Source organism: Rhea pennata, chromosome 4 (assembly GCF_028389875.1).
Source record: "Rhea pennata isolate bPtePen1 chromosome 4, bPtePen1.pri, whole genome shotgun sequence".
NCBI lineage: Eukaryota > Metazoa > Chordata > Aves > Rheiformes > Rheidae > Rhea > Rhea pennata.
In genome coordinates this window covers 81,399,488-81,415,946 of record NC_084666.1, presented here as the reverse complement: position 1 = coordinate 81,415,946, position 16,459 = coordinate 81,399,488, and the positions used below count along the sequence as shown (strand labels likewise).

The 16,459-nt window shown below is 63.7% G+C and overlaps 1 protein-coding gene across 1 annotated transcript; it reads right to left on the bottom strand.

The window, feature by feature from the left end:
- Positions 1-5,367: 5,367 nt before the first annotated feature.
- On the bottom strand, positions 5,368-15,913 carry LOC134140137 (maestro heat-like repeat-containing protein family member 2B). Its single transcript, XM_062575001.1, has 34 exons — positions 15,889-15,913; positions 15,474-15,613; positions 15,196-15,318; positions 14,782-14,947; positions 14,532-14,630; positions 14,249-14,355; positions 13,841-13,984; positions 13,580-13,672; positions 13,324-13,393; positions 13,098-13,211; positions 12,850-12,923; positions 12,638-12,757; positions 12,394-12,501; positions 12,074-12,233; positions 11,666-11,706; positions 11,215-11,359; positions 10,948-11,000; positions 10,355-10,714; positions 10,057-10,152; positions 9,768-9,920; positions 9,324-9,446; positions 9,033-9,103; positions 8,714-8,849; positions 8,490-8,585; positions 8,204-8,308; positions 7,887-8,010; positions 7,544-7,653; positions 7,249-7,404; positions 6,998-7,152; positions 6,723-6,885; positions 6,261-6,427; positions 5,854-5,991; positions 5,524-5,657; positions 5,368-5,444 (listed from the first exon to the last, which is right to left on the bottom strand). Exons 1-34 carry the CDS (start codon positions 15,911-15,913, stop codon positions 5,368-5,370), a joined length of 4,146 nt encoding a protein of 1,381 aa, XP_062430985.1.
- Positions 15,914-16,459: the final 546 nt, after the last annotated feature.

The following is a 16,459-nucleotide window of genomic DNA, read 5'->3' as shown; positions in this document are numbered from 1 at the left end:
CTGAGGAGCTCTTTACCACAGGAGTTCTGTTTAGGATGATGAGCGAGTTGAGAGCCTATGGGCAGCCAAATATTGGGGATGCTCTTGTGGCTACAGGCCACCTGGTCAGGAAGAGGAAGTCAATGAGGCCTGCTACAGACAGCTGGAAGTAGGCTCACCATCACAGGTTCTGGTTCTCATGGGGGATTTCAACCACCCTGATATCTGCTGGAAGGACAACACAGCTGGGCACAGAGTGTCCAAGAGGCTCCTGCAGAGCACTGATGATAACTTTTTGACACAGGTGGTGGAGGAGTCAAGGAAGAGATGTATTCTGCTGGACTTTGTAGTATGCAAAAAAAGAAGAACTGGATGGAGATGTGAAGGTTGGGAGCAGCCTTGGCTGCAGTGACCATGAGATGGTGGAGTTCAGGGTCCTGCAAGAAGGAAGCCAGGCAATAAGTAGGATCTCAACTCTGGACTTCAGGAGAGCAAGCTTTGGCCTCTTCAGGGACCTCCTTGGAGGAATCCCATGGGTCAGGGCCCTAGAAGGAAGGGAGGTCCAAAAGAGCTGATTAATATTCAAGTGTCACTTCCTCCAAGCTCAAGAGCAGTGCGTCCCTATGAGGAAAAAGTCAAGCAAAGGGAGCAGGCAACCTGCAGGGATGTGGAAGGATCTCCTGTCAAAACTCCAGCAGAAGAAGGAAGTAGACAGGATGTGGAAGAAGGGACAGGCCACTTGGGAGGAATATAGGAAGTCTATCAGAGTATGCAGGGATGTGGCGAGGAAGGCTAAAGGCTATGTGAAATTAAATCTGGCAAGTGATGTCAAGGACGACAGGAAGGGCTTCTTCCAAGGCATCAGTAGCAAAAGGAAGAGAAGGGAAAATGTGGGGTCGTTGCTGAATGGTGTGGGGGCCCTGGTGATGAAGGATACAGAGAAGGCAGTTCCTGAATGCTGCCTTTACGTCTGTAATGCAGTCTTTACTGCTAAGGGCAGCTCTCAGGAATCTCAGAGCCTGGAGACAAGGGAGAAAGTCTGGAGAAAGGAAGACTTTCCCTTGGTTGAGGAAGATCAGGATAGAGATCATTTAGGCAAACTGGACACCCACAAATCCATGGGCCCCAATGGGATGCACCCACAAGTGCTGAGGGAGCTGGTGGATGTCACTGCAAGGCCACACTCCACCACCTTGGAAAGGCCATGGAGAACGGGAGAGGTGCCTGAGGACTGGAAGAAAGCCAATGTCACTGCAGTCTCCAAAAGGGCAAGAAGGAGGATTCAGGAAACTACAAGTCAGTCAGCCTCACCTCCATCCCTGGAAAGGTGATGGGACAGCTCCTCCTGGATGTCATCTCTAAGGAAGTGGAGGAAAAGAAGGTGATCAGGAATAGCCAGCATGGATTCAGCAAGGAGGAATCCTGCTTAACCCATCTGACAGCCTTCTGTGGTGGGATGACTGGCTGGGTAGCTGAGGGGAGAGCAGTGGACATTGTGTACCTTGACTTTAGCAGGGCTTTTGACACCGTCTCTCACAACCTCCTCCTCATTGTACCTCTGTTTGTAGCCCCCCAAAGCACAGGACTTGGCCTTGCTTTTGGACCCCAAAAATGCAGGTCTCAGGAATGTACTTGGTGAATGTACTTTCCAAACACGGATGAAGCCTCCATTGGCGGCTCCAGAAATGCAGTCCTTAGCCTCTGCATTTAGTCTCCACAGCAGCCAACCTCGGTTCCATTTTATCCCTGAGCCAGTAATGAGCTCTTGTGGCCAGGAAGGCTGATGGTATCCTGGGGTACTGCCAGCAGGTCAAGAGAGGTGATCCTGCCCTCTACTCAGCCCTGGTGAGGCCACATCTGGAGCCCTGTGTCCAGTTCTGGGCTCCCCAGTACAAGAATCAAAGAATCATAGATTCAGGAAAGTTGGAAGGGACCTGTGGAGATCATCTAGTCCGACCTCCCTGCTCAGCAGGGTCACCCAGAGGGATCTTACCAATGCCTACAAATATCTGAAGAGAGGGTGTCAGGGGGATGGGGCCAGACTTTTCAGTGGAGCCCAGTGACAGGACAAGAGGCAACAGGCACAAACTGAAACAGGATGTTCCAGCTGAACACAAGGAAAATCTTCTTTGCTCTGAGGGTGACAGAGCACAGGAACAGGTTGCCCAGAGAGGTTGTGGATTCTCCTTCACTGGAGATATTGAAAACCTGCCTGGACATGATCCTGCGCAACGTACTCTAGGTGACCCTGCCTGAGCAGGGGGTTGTGCTAGATGATCTCCAGAGGTCCCTTCCAACCTCAACCGTTCTGGGATTCTGTGAACACTGAAGCAGCGAGTGACGGGCACATAAATATTGAAGTGAGGGTTTTGGACCAGTGCACGAATATTGAACCAAGCGCATGAATATGAAGCAGTGACAAACGTACCAACATTGAAGTTGCGATGAGCAAAGAGCTTGTGAATGTTCAATGCAGTTGATTAATGAGCTTGTGTCCATGGCACCAAACTCACTGACTGGTTATGTAGTACTGAAAGTGCTGTACAGGTGCTGACGGATTAGTGAGTAGACGCTGAATCACTGTGACTCATTGAGCACTCGGTTGGTGTTGAGCAACTGGCTTATCAATATTCAATCAGTAATGACTCCCTGGTCAATGTGGATTCAATACCTATAAGCTAACTGTTTAATTAGTAGTGAAAATCTTGTGCAAACGCTGACTGATTAGTTTCTGTATGTTGAATCCCTGCTGGCTAACTGAACTAACTGAGCAAGTAGCTTATGAATATTGGATCGATACTGACTCACTCGTCAGTACTGATTCAGTACCTATAAGCTAACTGGTTAATTAGCGTTGAAACCATGGCCTAACAGCTGGATAAAGACTGGACCCAGAAGATGGTGCCCCCCCCCCCTTCCCAAAAGCATGTTCGTGTCAGAAACTCTCTCAGACGTGAGGTTCAGCCTGGTGCTTGCCGTCTCCTGCCCTCAGGGCCCTTGCACACAGATCCCCACAGCAGTCGACCTCAGCTTCGTTTCACCCCTTAGCCAGCAATATGCCCTTGTGGCCAGGAAGGCCAGTGGTATCCTGGGGTGCACTAGGAAGAGTGTTGCCAGCAGGGCAAGGGAGGTGATCCTGCCCCTCTACTCATCCCTGGGGAGGCCTCATCTCGAGTACTGTGTCCCGTTCTGGGCTCCCCAGGATAAGAGAGAGTTGGAGCTACTGGAGGGAGTCCAGCGTGGGGCTATGAAGATGATGAGGGGACTGGAGCACCTTTCCTAAGAGGAATGGCTGCGAGAGCCAGGCCTGTTCAGCCTGGAGAAAAGCCTGAGAGGGATGTTACCAACGCCTGCAGATATCTGAGGGGAGGGTGCCAAGGGGATGGGGCTGGACTTTTCAGTGGAGCCCAGTGACAGGACAACAGGCAATGGGCACAAATCGAAACACAGGAAGCTCCAGTGAGATATGAGGAAAACTTCCTTTATTGAGACTCCTTTCAGGCTGGCTCGCACGGATGCAGCTTTATAGCTCTGCTGCCCCAGGCTGCCGGGTTCCCACGGCTGCTGCCCGCCGTGCACGGGGTGACCGATTGCACCGCTGCCTCTGCCGAGCTGCAATGACACCGATGCCGCGGGAAGGCACCATGGGCGACCGGCCGTGACACCCCAGCGCTCCGCGGCAGCACCCGGGTCTGTGCCAGCCCCCTCCCTGCATCCCGGCTGCCGCGGGCACTGCCGGTGCCTCCCAAGCCCGCGGGGTGGCCACTCGGCCGCCGGCACCTACCTCCCCACCGCGACGCCGGGTCCTGCCGCTGCGGCCTCTCGGCTGGCGCCGCATTCATCAGGAGGCCTGGCACGGGGATGTCATCGTCAGGGCCCGGCCCCGATGCCAACCCCGATTCCCCATTTCCGGCCCTGACCCGACCCGGGGATGCGGCCAGAGCAGCGCCGGAGCCCGGCGCTGCCTCTCACCCAGGATGCGGACGGCTGCCTCCTGCGGCGCCTGGCAGCTCCCCGTGCAGCAGCTCTGGGCCATGTGGCAGAGGCTCTCCAGCAGTGCGGGGCAGTCTCGGACCTGGGGCAACGCAGGGGCAAGGGAGATCGTCTCGAGCTCCTGGCACCCCTCTGTGCCCCCGCACCCACCCAGGCGGCCCAGCGGTGCGGGAGCCATGGGGCAGGCGGCCATGCAGGGCCATGGCTGTGGCACAGAGCTCGCTCGCTCGCTTGCTCACTCACCAGGTGCCTGCAGAGCTCATCCTGCAGCTCGGCGGCGCTCAGCCCAGTGCTGGCGGCCACGCGACGTCGCACCCTCTCTGATGCCAGGAATGGGGCACACCGGTGCAGGGCCATCTTGCACGCCTGTGAGAGAGCACCGGCCTGGTCGCGGGGACACCGCGCGCCTGCCCGGGACCACGGCAGGCACCTGCCCCCTCGTGGCCCCGCTCCCCGCCGGGTGCCCCCCAGCACTTCCCAGGTCCCCAGTGACCCCAGGACCAAGCCCCCCCCCCGGCCCCAGTGCTCCTCCCCGTGGCTCTGCAGCATGCTCGAGGCTCTTACATCACGGACTGCCGGTGCCGGGTCCCCGAGGTGCAGCACCAAGCTGGGGAACGATGCCTCCACCTCCCTGCTGAAGAATGACCTCCTCCCTGAGGCAGAGGCGGAGGCGGCCAGGGCGCCGTAGAGGGTGAAGGCTGAGCAGCGCAGGGCTTCTTCCTCCTGCAATGAAAAAGCCCGCCGGGCCGGCTGCTAGTGAGGCCATCGCATGCCAGGACCCAGCGGGGCGCTGCCCGTGGGGGATGCGCCCCCACGACAGCTCCTGCCCCGAACGAGAGCTAGCGGCTCCACTCACCGCTCCCCAGAAGGCTCGGCTGGACCTGGTGACCTCTTCAAAGGCCGAGCCTATGGCCCTGGCCACCAGCGGCCCCAGCACTTTCGCCAGCGCCAGCAGGCTCTCGGCTGCCACCTCCACGCTGGCCCCGTCCTCCAGGCCCCCGCGTAGCACTGCCACCACGGCTGCCCCGTGCCTCTGCAGCTGCAGAGCGATGGGCGCATGAGCCACTCGCTGCTGCTGCCTCTTGCTGCAGCTCTGCGCCTCGGCGCCCAGGCCAGCGCTTCCCACAGCCAGCCCAGAGCAGACCCCAGCCCGGGAGCCCCCACCGGCACCCAGCAGCCCTCTGCCGCCTTGCTGGCACGGGAGCGAGGAGTGCCACCTCCACAGGGCCCCGTGACGGCCTCTGCTCCTCTCTCCGGCTCCTCGAGGGGCCCTGGGAGGCTCTCGAGCTCGGGCTGTGCTCAGAGCCCAGCAAAGTCAGCCTCACCTTCACCGGTGCTCCGCTTGCCGCGTTGCCCAGGCCTCTCATTGCCATCTGCTGCACGGCGCTGACGGGGTCACGCGCCCTCGCCGCAAAAGCCTCTAAGAGGGGCTTCAGCAGCTTTCTCTCCTCCACTAGCCGGTCCTTCATCAGCTGCAATCGAGCAACGGGGCCACTCGCATTGGCTGTGATTCATGCCGGGCGAGACAGGCATAGGAACCCCCCCCCAAACCCCTGCCCCACCGCTGCCTCACCTCAGCAAAGAAAGCTGTGGCCGTGAGCCGCAGGTTTGCTGAGCACGAGTCCAGCCAGGTGGAGAGGTTCTGCAGCAGGCGCGGTGGGACAAGCTCCGCGCGGAGCAGCACGCTGTGCACACAGCACCAGCAGGCTGGTGAGGCACCGGCACGCGGGCTGGCCGCGGGCCGCGACTCCCAGCTTCTCCCACTGCGACGCGGACGCCGCTCTGCACCTCAGCAGAACTGCTGGGCGCACAGGAAGCCCCCGGCAGCCCTTTCCCCAGGTGCAGGCCCCGTGATGGGGCAGGACACCTGGGGGCTCTCACCTCGCCAGAAGACACACGCCAGCGCTGTGAGCCTGGGGCTCGGCCAGGGACGCCCATGCTCCCTGCTCCCGGAGCAGCCGAAGCCACCGCTCCTCCAGGCACTTGGAGAGCACCAGCTCCAGCACCTCCACAAACAGCCTGCAGAAAAACCCAAAGAAAGTGCCAGGCGCAGTAGTCTGAGGAAAGATTGCCCATCAGCAGAGCCCCATGATGGCCCCCTGCTGCAACACGGGGCCTACGGGCAGCAACAGCCACACTGCGGCCATATCCCCAGGTGCTGCCCTGCAGTGACCAGTCCCCTCTCCCCACAGAGGCAGCCCAGCGCCAGCGGGACAGTCAGCCACAGATCGCCTGAGCAAAGCCCGCAGGCACAGGCCAGCCTGCCCCCTGCCCCTGCCGCTCCTTACCTGCCTGACGTGTCGGAGCTCTCGGGCTCCCTGAGGGACGGTTCCATCTCCTCCCGCAGCGTCTCACTGACCTGCCCCAGGAGGCTGGGAAGCAGGTCAGGAAGCAGGTGCTGGACCAGCCCCTCGCTCTGCAGCACTGACACCATCTCACAGAGGGCGCGGATGATCTACAGAAAAATTCAGCCAGCAATCGCATGGTAAAACCAGGGCTTGTCCCACTGCCCACGTCCCCCTGATGGCTGGGGCAGCTCTTACTGTCTCCGCTTCTCACTGCAGCGACAGCCTTGCGGCCCAGCACTGGCAACTGTCCCAGTTCCCCACACCACTAACGCTGCCACTGTCCCAGCACAGCATCCGCGAGGCTCCACAGGTGCTCGCAAAGAGCACAAAACCCCCTCGCACTAAAGCACCGGTTGGAAAGCAGGTGCAAAGCAGCGCTAATGCCGCTGCAGCTGACCGTACCGTGTGAGGCTCCAGGGCAGCCTGGCTGCTGCCCAGCTCCCGAGCGCAGCACTCGCTCCCCTGGCTGCTGTCTCCGGCTGCCCTTAACTTTTCAGTTAAGCGCTCCAGGATTGGGTATCCCAGAGCGCTTCTCCCTAGGCTCCTCCACACTTCCACTGTGTTGCTGCAAGGGAACAGACACTCACCCGTGAGCCCGCATCCTCGGGAACCTGCAATGACCTCATGAGAGGCCAAACACTGGGTGTGACAGCAGAGGGGAGGGCAAGCGCAGAGACCTGTCCATGGGCAGACACCTCTGGAGGAGACTGTCAATCACCGGTTCCTGGTGGCAGCGGGCCAGGATGAACATCGCTCGCAGCACAAAGCACCTGCGGGTGCTCTGCTGGGTGCTCTGCAGGCAGGTGCAGAGGATGGTGACGAGTTCAGGTACCTGAAAGGAGGAAGGCGACAAAGAACAGCTCAGCACATCCTTGGGGGCCAACAGCCGAAAGCAGACAAGGGTGAGCACAAAGAATGCCTCTCCCACCTCCTCCTGGAATATTTGCTCTCCGCAGTCCCCCAGGAAGGTGAGTGCCCACCGCCCAGCAGCCCACGCGCGCACGGGCCTGGTGCACTGCAGGCTCTCCATGACAGTGTCCATGAAGTCTGCAGCCTGGCCTTGGGGGACATGCTTGCAAACCAGCTGGGGAGAAATCAGAAACACAAGCGATCTCATCACAAGTGGCTCAGATGCAAAACGCACACCCTGACAGCAGCACTCTCACACACACGTGCAAGCGCACACACCATGACCCCCAGCCCACTTTTCGGGGGCTCATTACCTTTGCGATGTTGGTGGAGGTGGCCAGCAGAGAGTCGGGGGCGACGGCGTTGAGCCTCTCCCGCAGGTACCCGATCTCGTTAGTGCATGGCGCCACGTCCGTGGTCTCAGCTGGAGCCAGGAGAAGGGAGTCATGGTGGGGAGCCAACATGCGGCCCCGCAGGCAGCAAGGGGAGGACCCGAGGGAGGGCAGCGAAGGCCACGCGAAGGCAGGGTCCCCCAAGGTGGCACAGCAGGTTTGTGAGCTAGGCGAGGGGCCGGCCGTGGAGGGGGACAGTCCCTGGCGTAGGGACGACGTGCAGCCCTGAGACAGCAGCGGGGACCGCTCTGCCCGCTCTCCTCACCTCCGATTTGGAGCAGGTGGCCGAGGCAGGTGGCTGCCCGCCAGCGGGACGCAGCTGAGGCATCACAGGTCAGAGGCCCCAGTAGTCCCGCCAGGGAGCCGAACTGCTCGCAGGCGCGGCCTCGCTGTGGGAGCAAGAGGCAGGCGAAGAGGTCACCGGCAGCCCTGCGGCTGCTCGCCCTCTCCCAGCCGTGCTGCCCCCCAAGCCGTGGCCGAGCTGGGGGGGAACAAGGGGCCGCCCCACAGCCCCAGGGGACCCGAAATCCGGCACGCACCCCCCCCCACGCAGAGCTCCCTGTGCATGGGGTCCCCGCTCACCCCATGCTCGCGTTGCTCCTCATGAGCACCCAGCAGCTGAACGCACACCTGCAGGGCCCTCTCCCGCTCGCACTCCTCGGCTGAGGCGAGCCAGTGCCGCAGGACCTGGCACGGGCAGACATGTCTCACCGTGGGTGTCCTTCTGCCCTGCACCCCTCGCCGGCACCCTGCCTTCCTGGGCAGGGAGCCCCTTTCCCACAGGGACCTCCTCACTTCGGGGTCTCACTGCTGGCAGCACTGGCTTGTGCTGCGCCCCTCGCTCGCAGCTGCGTCTGGGGACTCTCACCTGTACCACGTCCTCGAAGCAGATGGGGGCCGGCTCTTCCCGCAGAAGGGTTCTCATGAGCTGGCCCAGCGCTCGCAGGGATGGCGCCTGCACACCCTGGCACCAGAAAGTGGGGTTGAGGCCGGGCACCCCATGGGAACGCCAGCACAGCCAGCGGCTGCTGCAGTGCGGGGCGCCCGGAGCTGAGCCCCACTGAGGGGCGGCCCAGAGGGGCCGGTACCTACCGGTGCCACTGGAGCAGCCGCTGCCGCCTCCCCTCTCGCCTCCATCTGCTCTGGGTGACGGAGGCACACGACGCCCCGGCAGCACTGAGCCAGGAGGCTGCATTTTTCCTCCCTGCTCAGACGGGGCTTCAGCTTGCTGCCAGGAGAAACAAGTTAGAGAAGCCTGAGAGGAGGCTCACTCGCACTCTCCAGAGCGAGGCAAAGGACAACTGCCTTTGGCCCCATCGACAGCCCCAAATTCAACGTCTGCAGCCCCAGCCAGAGCCGCCAGCTGTGCTGCAACACGCAGCAACTGCCGCAGCCCCGGGATAGACCCTACCTCAACTGCTCCACAGCCATGAGGGCCCGGGGCTGCACTGGGGACTCCTGGGGCTCCTCCTGCATCACCTCCTGCAAGGCACAGGGAGACACGTGCAAGGTGGGCAGCGGGCAGGGGCACAGGAGAGCCCTCCTGCCCGCCCCGGCCAGGGGCTCTGCTGCCAGACCCTACAGGCACCGGCCCCGCAGGATGAGGTGGCTGCTCCCTGCCTCAGGACTCCCCACAAACCCCACTCACCCCACTGCAGAGCCTAAAACTCCCCAGGTGACAGCCCCAGCTCTGGGCACTCACCAGCAGCATCTGCAGAAGCTCCCGCTTGCAGCACAGCTCGAACCTGGGGCCGGCGTCTGCAGCCTGGATGGCAAGGCTGATCTCAGTTACGCTCTGCACCAGGGAGAGCTTCAGCTGCGCGTCCTGATGCCAGGGGAGAAAAACAGGCTTTGAGCTTTGCCGAGGGCAGAAAGAGCAGCAGGGCCGGGGGGAATCTGCCTCCACATACAGCACAGGGAGGAGGACACTGCAGAGAACACTGGGGAGCCCCACAGACCCCAGCTTGGCACCTGTGCCCCAGCAAGGAGACCTCTCTGCCCTCCCAGGAATAAGCCTCCCAGGTGGAGGGAAGCAGCTGTCCTGGCCGGAAAGACCCCACAGTCCCTGCCCCAGGGCAGCAGGGCGAGCGCATGGGAAGGGCGAGGAGGCCCCCGTCTGGCTCTGCCCCACACCCTGAGCACCCACCTGGCAGCCCTCTCGGTAGAGCTGCAGGACGTTCCCCACGATGTCTCTCTCCACGTGGGTGAGCAGCTGCTCCCTGGGGGCGCGCAGCGCCATCCGGCCGTAGATCACCATGAGCGTCGCACGAGCAGCGCGGTTCCTCAGTGCGTGGCTCTGCTGCGGGTCGCCGGAGAAGAGCTGAGATGTCAGCCCGCAGCCCCGCTGTGCCCGGGGCTCTGTGCGCTCCTGCAGCAGGAGCTGCCCCGCGCCTGACCTCCCGGCAGCTCCCCACAGTGACACCCCGGACCTTTACCTTCCGGTGTTTCAAGGTCCCCGTGAATTGCTGCACTGAGGACAATGCCAGCTGGAAGTGGCTCTCGGCGCAGCGGGACACAACCGAAACGATTCCCTGCAACAGAGCAGAAATGGGGAGTTGCTCCAAGCCCACCCCCCAGGCCTGGCTAGCTCCATCGGCCAGGCAGGACCTTTCCCCAGGGAAACGGCTGCAAACAGTACACGAGTAAGGGCTGGAGCAGGGCACGCAGAGTCCCTCTGCTCCAGGGACACGCAGGGGACTCGCGGGAAAGCAGGGCGCCAGGAAGAAACCTCACCTGTGCCTCCCACAGCTCCAGGAAGTCGGTTGCTTCCAGATGTTGCAGGGTCTGCTCTCGCACGTGGCGCAGACACCCACAAGCTGCCAGGGCCGTGCCGAGAGCCTTGTAGAGGAACCGCTGCAAGAGGAGAGGCCGGGCCCCGGCCACGGTGAGCTGTGGCAGATCACCGCCGCCAGCCCTCGCCCCGGCCTGAGCCTCCCAGGCTCTGCCGCTGCAGCCCTCGGGGCGCGCCGCCGCCAGGGCACAGACCTTCTCCCAGGACAGGCGGGGAGAGCCACCCAGCTGCCGGCTCAGCTCCCGGCTCAGCTCCACGGTCCAGGCCTCGCTGGCGATGACCTCCAGCGACGCTCGCAGGAACTGGGGTGCAGCGGGAGGTGAAGCAAACACCCCCCCCCCCGCCTCGGCCAGGGCCTTTGGCACAGCCAAGCGGCCCCGGAGACCGTCGGGGCAGAGCTCCCCCTCCCGACAGCCTGTCTGCCACCCGCCCCTCTGGCAGCCTGCCTCTGGCTCTTCCCCAGCCCCCAGCTTCCAGCACCACTTGTCCCGCCCCTGTCTGCCCCATGCAGCTGGGCCCCACAGGGACGCTGTACCTTCAGCAGGAGGCTGTCCCACTCGGCCCTGTCCAGGAAGCCGGCGGTTGTTCCTGCAAAGCCCATGGAAGCAAAACCCTCACCGTTACTCCAGCAAATGCGGCAGCAGAGCCCGGGCAGCTGCTTTGCAGCCCGAAGCCCCAAAGCCTCAGCCCAGTGGGCTGATGAGTGCTGGCAAACGTGGCACCGTTGCCTGCCAGGCTGGGGAGCTGCAGGCATTCTGCTGCGCCTTTGGCCCCCAGCCTCCGCCTCCCGCCCGCACTTTACCTGCCAGGTGCTGCAGCAGCAGGGGGATCTCTGTGGCCCAGCTCGCCCCCACGGCTCTGTGGATCGTGCCACAGAGCACCTGCAGCAGCTGCAGGGCTGCGGCTCCATGGCCACCGCCTGTGTGTGGAGCCACAGCTGCCACCACCTAGGCCGGGGTGGGAGAGAGAGACACACTGGTGCCTGCCCCAGGAGCCACGGCTGCCCCGCGGGCAGGCAGGCAGGGAGGGCAGCGCTGCCCTGGCCAGCAGCAGGCGGACGATGGCTTTGGCTGGGCGCTGCCGTCCCCTGGGAGCAGCCGGAGCCCCCCGACGGGCAGGGAGGCTCAGGCACCCTCTACCATGCTCCTGCCTCCTCCTCCCGGGGTGCCCAGCACCAGCTGCAGCACCATCTCTCCGGGCTCTCCCCTCACCCCGGCCACAGAAGCTCCTTCCCCGGGGGCCCCGGTACTCACCAGCAGACGAGCCAGCAGGGCTTGGGGAGCCGGCAGAGGGGCTGCAGGCACAAGGAAAGGCTGTGTTAGACGCCCAGCTCGCGCCACGTCCCACATCCCCGTGCAGGGCTGAACAGCACCCTGGTCGCGCCGCCTCCCCACCAGGCCTGAACAGCCGTGCTGAATGGCTGCTGGCTAAGCAGGCCTGGCATGGCAGGAACAAGCCCCCAGACCCCCGCGAGAGCTGGGCACAGCAGCCAGGGAAGCGGCTCGTGGGGCACAGCCATCATGCCCAGCAATGGGCACTGCTCTGCCCTGTGCTGCCCCAGCCCTCCTGCGTGGGGGGCTGGCAGGGGATGCAGGGACATGCACTGCCTCCCCCCCCCCCAGCCGGCCTGGCACAGCGTGCTGCGACTTTCTGCTCCCCACCTGGCTCTGCAGGCTTCAGGGCCTCGGGCGCCGCCTTCTCTTCCTCGCCCTCTGTTCTCTCTGCTCTCTCGGCCAGGGCACGCAGGCAGCGGCACAGCGGGACCAGCATGCCCGTATACTCAGCTGGCACCACATACTGCAGCAGCCTCGGCCACAGGAGCTGCGGGCAAGAAGCAGCCCGTTCGGCACGCTGCCATTTCCGCCTCTGCATCCCAGGTCCCCCGTCACTGCCACTTCTCTGGCCCCGGCCCAGCCCCTCGGCCTCGCTCCTTCCCAGCTTTTCTGGCTAAGCTGGGGTGCATGGGCCGAGGACAACTCACCTTGGCCACCGCTCCGGCAGATACGTCCAGTGAGCCCAGGACATGGGCGCAGAGGCGCTGAACAGTCCTCTCTTCCCACACTTCCACCACCGAAAGTTTTCCTGTTGCCTGTGAGACCGAGGTGGGAAACACCCGTCAGTGCCCCTTGCCAGGCCCCACAGTGCACACCATGGGGAGGTGCCCCCACGGCGACCTCGGCCCTGGCGGCACAGGATGCAGGCCCGGTGCCGCGCTCTGCCCTTACCAGTCTGCCCGAGGCCCGGCTGAACTCGCCGAAGAGGTGCCCCACCACGTCCCACGCCGAGCAGCCCGGGGCGCTGGAGTGCAGCAGCTCCCCGAGGAAACGCAGCACTGCCTTCCTCACCTGCAGGCACGGCGAGGCTGCAGCCATGGCACCAAAGGGCCCAAAGCCCCAGGGAAACTGCCCTTGCCCCAGCCTGGCCCCCACCAGCTCACCTGGGCTGCAGGGTCGTGGCACACAGACTGCACCAGCTTGGTGAACAGGGGCAGCTTCTCTCTCACATCGGGGGCTGCAGGAGACAAGGAGAGGCAGGCGCTGAGGCTGAGCCCCCGTTTTCGCAGGAACTCAACACGGCTCCCCAGCTTTCCCCACACAAGCGGGACAGAAAAGGGGGCCAGGCTGCACATCAGAGGAAGCGGCAGCATTCCAGGGAGACGATGTTTCTCCAGCCCGGCTTACTGACCGTCACAGCGGACAAGAGCTTGCAGCATTTCCACGGCTGCCACGCGATCGACCTTGTTCCCGGTCCTGAGCTTATAGTACAGGAACACGATGGTCTCCTCCGGGCAAATTCGGGCTGCGGGGAAGAGATCACGCTCAGTATCAGTGACCAGCATCTTCCCACACAGGCAGGCCTGTGAGAGAGCTGCCAGGATGCAGCGGCGCGGCGCCGGTTCTTCTCTCCTCACCCTGCAGCACCATGCAGTGGCACAACTCTGCTCGGTGCCCTGGGCTGGGCGGCTCCATCTCATCGCAGAGCTGCGAGAACAAGGCACGTTTCAGGGAAAGCCACATCGGCGGGCAGAGGGATGGAAAAGCACCCATGCTGTCAGCGCTCATCTGGTGGGCAGCTCTGGACATGGACCCACGGCCAAAGCCCAGAGCTCTGGGCACATGCAGGGCTGCGCAGCAGCTCCAGGGCAGCAGTGTGATGTCAGGCCTTACCTGCTCGTGCACAGCCGCGATGACAGCCAGAATCTTGGCTCGGGGCACCTGGGCCTGAACATCCATCACGGCCCACAGGAAATAGCTGAGACTCTGCATGGGAGCAGGAGAGGGAGAGGGCAGCTGTCACCGCGAGCCCCAGGCCCCCAGTCCCTGTTCCTGCTCGAAGGGCCTTGGCTCCTCCCGGCACCCCGCAGCTCCCCGATGCCTCGCGGCACCTGCTTGGTCCCTGGCTGCGCCGTGCCCCGCAAGATGCCTCACCCTGGTCACCCCTGAGGGGTCCTGGACTTCTCGGTATTGGTGCAGCAGCCAGAGAAGCTGCTCCCAGGCATGTTGGTGGTGCTCCTCCGCGTGCAGCAGGACACCCATCATAACAGCCATCGCCCTCAGCATGGCCTGCTTGCCCTGTTGAGCGAGGCAGGGTGACATGCCATGTCGAGGCCACGGGTCCCTCCAGTGCTCGCCTGCCCCAGACACCAGTCGGCCCTTCCCGCATGGGGCTTTCCCTTCCCCGGCACCCCTGGCCACATGGGCTGGCTCGCCAGCACAGGGAGTGTTTCCTCCCAGCACCAAGCCCACCCCGCTGGCTGGCCCCAGCATTCAGGCCAGAGCAGCAGCACTCACCTCCTCCTCCTTGCAGCTCTGCCAGCTCCTGCCCGCGTAGCAGACAAGCGAGTAAACAGGGGCGCAGAGCTGGGCGGCCCCCAGGTGAGGGAAGTCGCATTTCTCCCGTTGGCGGAGGTATGCGCTGATCCCGCTGCACCACTGCTCCACAACTGCAGCACAGCAAGGGACACGGGGTGGTGACAAAGGCTCTGACCGGCGCGACACCTTGCTCAGCCCAGCCGTGGTGCCCTGAGAGCCTGGCGACGCACCCCCTCCCCTTCCCGACCCCCACCTCTGTCCCCATCCCTTCCCCTCCCCGCGGCCCTGCCGTGGCGCCAGCACTCACCGCCACAGACGGCGCACAGCATCCGGCTGCTCCCCGCTGTGCTCAGCACGCCGCGCAGGGCTGCCAGCGTCTTTCCCGCGAAGGGCACGCACTGCAGGGCTGTCGAGAGGGCAGGGGTGGGAGGCCTCAGTCACTAGAGACGCTGCAGCCTGGCACAGGGCTGCACCGGGGCAGGGGGACGGGAGAGCTGCCACAGCCCCAGGGAAGCCCTGGTGCAGGGAGGCTCAAGCCAGGGCCCCATGTGCCGTACCGTAGCGGATGGCCAGGTTGTGCAGAGTGTGGAGGACCAGCTCCACCGACATCTCCTCCAGGGCCTGGAGGTGGCCCTGCAGCACCGACACCACATCATGCAGGTGCCAGCGGGCCAGCGCCACCAGGACGTCACTCGCCGCCATCCTCACGGCGGCCGTCGTGTCCTAGAAGACAGCAGCCGGCGTGTGGCAGCAGCATGGCCAGCTCAGCTGGCTCCTGCGCTCAGCCGCCGGGCAGGACGCACAACCCACAGCCCAGCTCCCGCTGTCCCTTGTGCACACAGCCCACAGCTGCCTCTCTGGGCAGCTCCAAGTCACCACCTCGAGCCCCGCCGGGCGCATGCTGAAGCCTCTGCCCAGGCTGGCTGGGCTGGGCGCCCGTGTCCGGGTCGCCTCTGTGAGAAGGAGCTCACCTGGGCCACGCGCAGGTCCTGGGCTGCCAGTGCTATGGCTCTGCCTGCGACAGAGCTCTGCAGGTCGCTCTCGTCGCCCCACAAGACGCTCTCCAGCTGGCGGTAGGCCTCTGCTCTGCCGCCCTGGGGACACACCGTGCACAACAGCCGTGGCACATGCTGCCCCATGGCAGCTCCGCCATGCTGACACCGGGCACCAGCACCCTGGCCCCAGGGACGCCGGGGCACCGCGGGAGCCCTCGAGACCCGTGCAGCCCCGTGGGATGCCCCCGCCTCACCTGAGCATCTTCCAACTGGTCCAGAAGAGAAATCACCACGGCGGCGAAGGTCGTGATGGCCGCAGGGACGGCCCCGACCACACTGCCACCATTCTCACCACGCGCAGGGCCAGACCGGGCACCCACGCCAGTGAAGAAACCTGCAAGGAAAACAGCGGAGGGTTTGCATTGCCCCAGGAGCTGTGGGGATGGGCCGCGGCTCGGGGCAAACATCTCCTGGCCGGAGCACGGGGCAGCAGGAGAGGCTGGCAGAGCCGGCTCCCCGCAGCCTGGGGAAGAGCCACCCTGGGCAGCTTGGCACCAGCCCCGAGCATGTGAGCCCAGCTCTCCCACGCCAGGAACACCGGTGCCGGCAGGTGCCCGTCACTGCAGCAGCAGGCCGGCAGCCGGGGCGCGAGCGCGGCGCCGGCCCCACCTCGGAGTGCTCGCAGCACCCCCATCGCGGCAGGACTCCCTGGATGGACACGCTGCTCCAACAGCACCTCCTCCCACGAGAGCCACGAGCCACTGAGCCAGCACTGGCTCCCCGAGGGAAAGGGGACCCCGGGGGCACTGTGACCCGCAGGGGTCCTGACGCCTCACAGAGGGCTGCCACCATCGCAGGGCCGGGGACCCCCCACGCCCCAAGTGTGGCCCTGCCTCAGGCTCCAAGGCTCACCGTCACTCCTCAGCCCTGGCTCTGAGCGGTGACCCTCTCCCCTCATCGTACGGGGGCAAGTGCTCCAACAGAGAGACCCCAGGAACCACCCGGGCCACTGCTCACATAAGCGCAGGGTCATTCGACGGTTTGGGGACTGATTACCTTTGGATGTGTTGAACTGAGATGGGTTTGGGAATTCTGCTTTGCCTTAACTTCCGCAGAAATAAATAAGCCTTTCCTAAAGCCAAGTGGAGTGTTGTTTTGTGACTCAGACTGCAGAAATCCAGCAATACCTGAGCAAAATAAAATTGTAATCACTGGTTCATTGCTGTTGCTCCTATCACCC

What these genes read in the sequence shown, in the direction of transcription:
- LOC134140137 (XM_062575001.1), bottom strand. Translation starts at nt 15,913, where the DNA reads ATGGGGGTGCTGCGAGCACTCCGAG. An exon ending in GCTTCGAGGACGTGGTACAG is followed by an intron (nt 8,309 to 8,489) that starts GTGAGAGTCCCC and finishes TGCCCGTGCCAG; the next exon opens with GTCCTGCGGCACTGGCTCGC. An exon ending in GGCGTGTGTCTTCTGGCGAG is followed by an intron (nt 5,658 to 5,853) that starts GTGAGAGCCCCC and finishes CTGTGTGCACAG; the next exon opens with CGTGCTGCTCCGCGCGGAGC.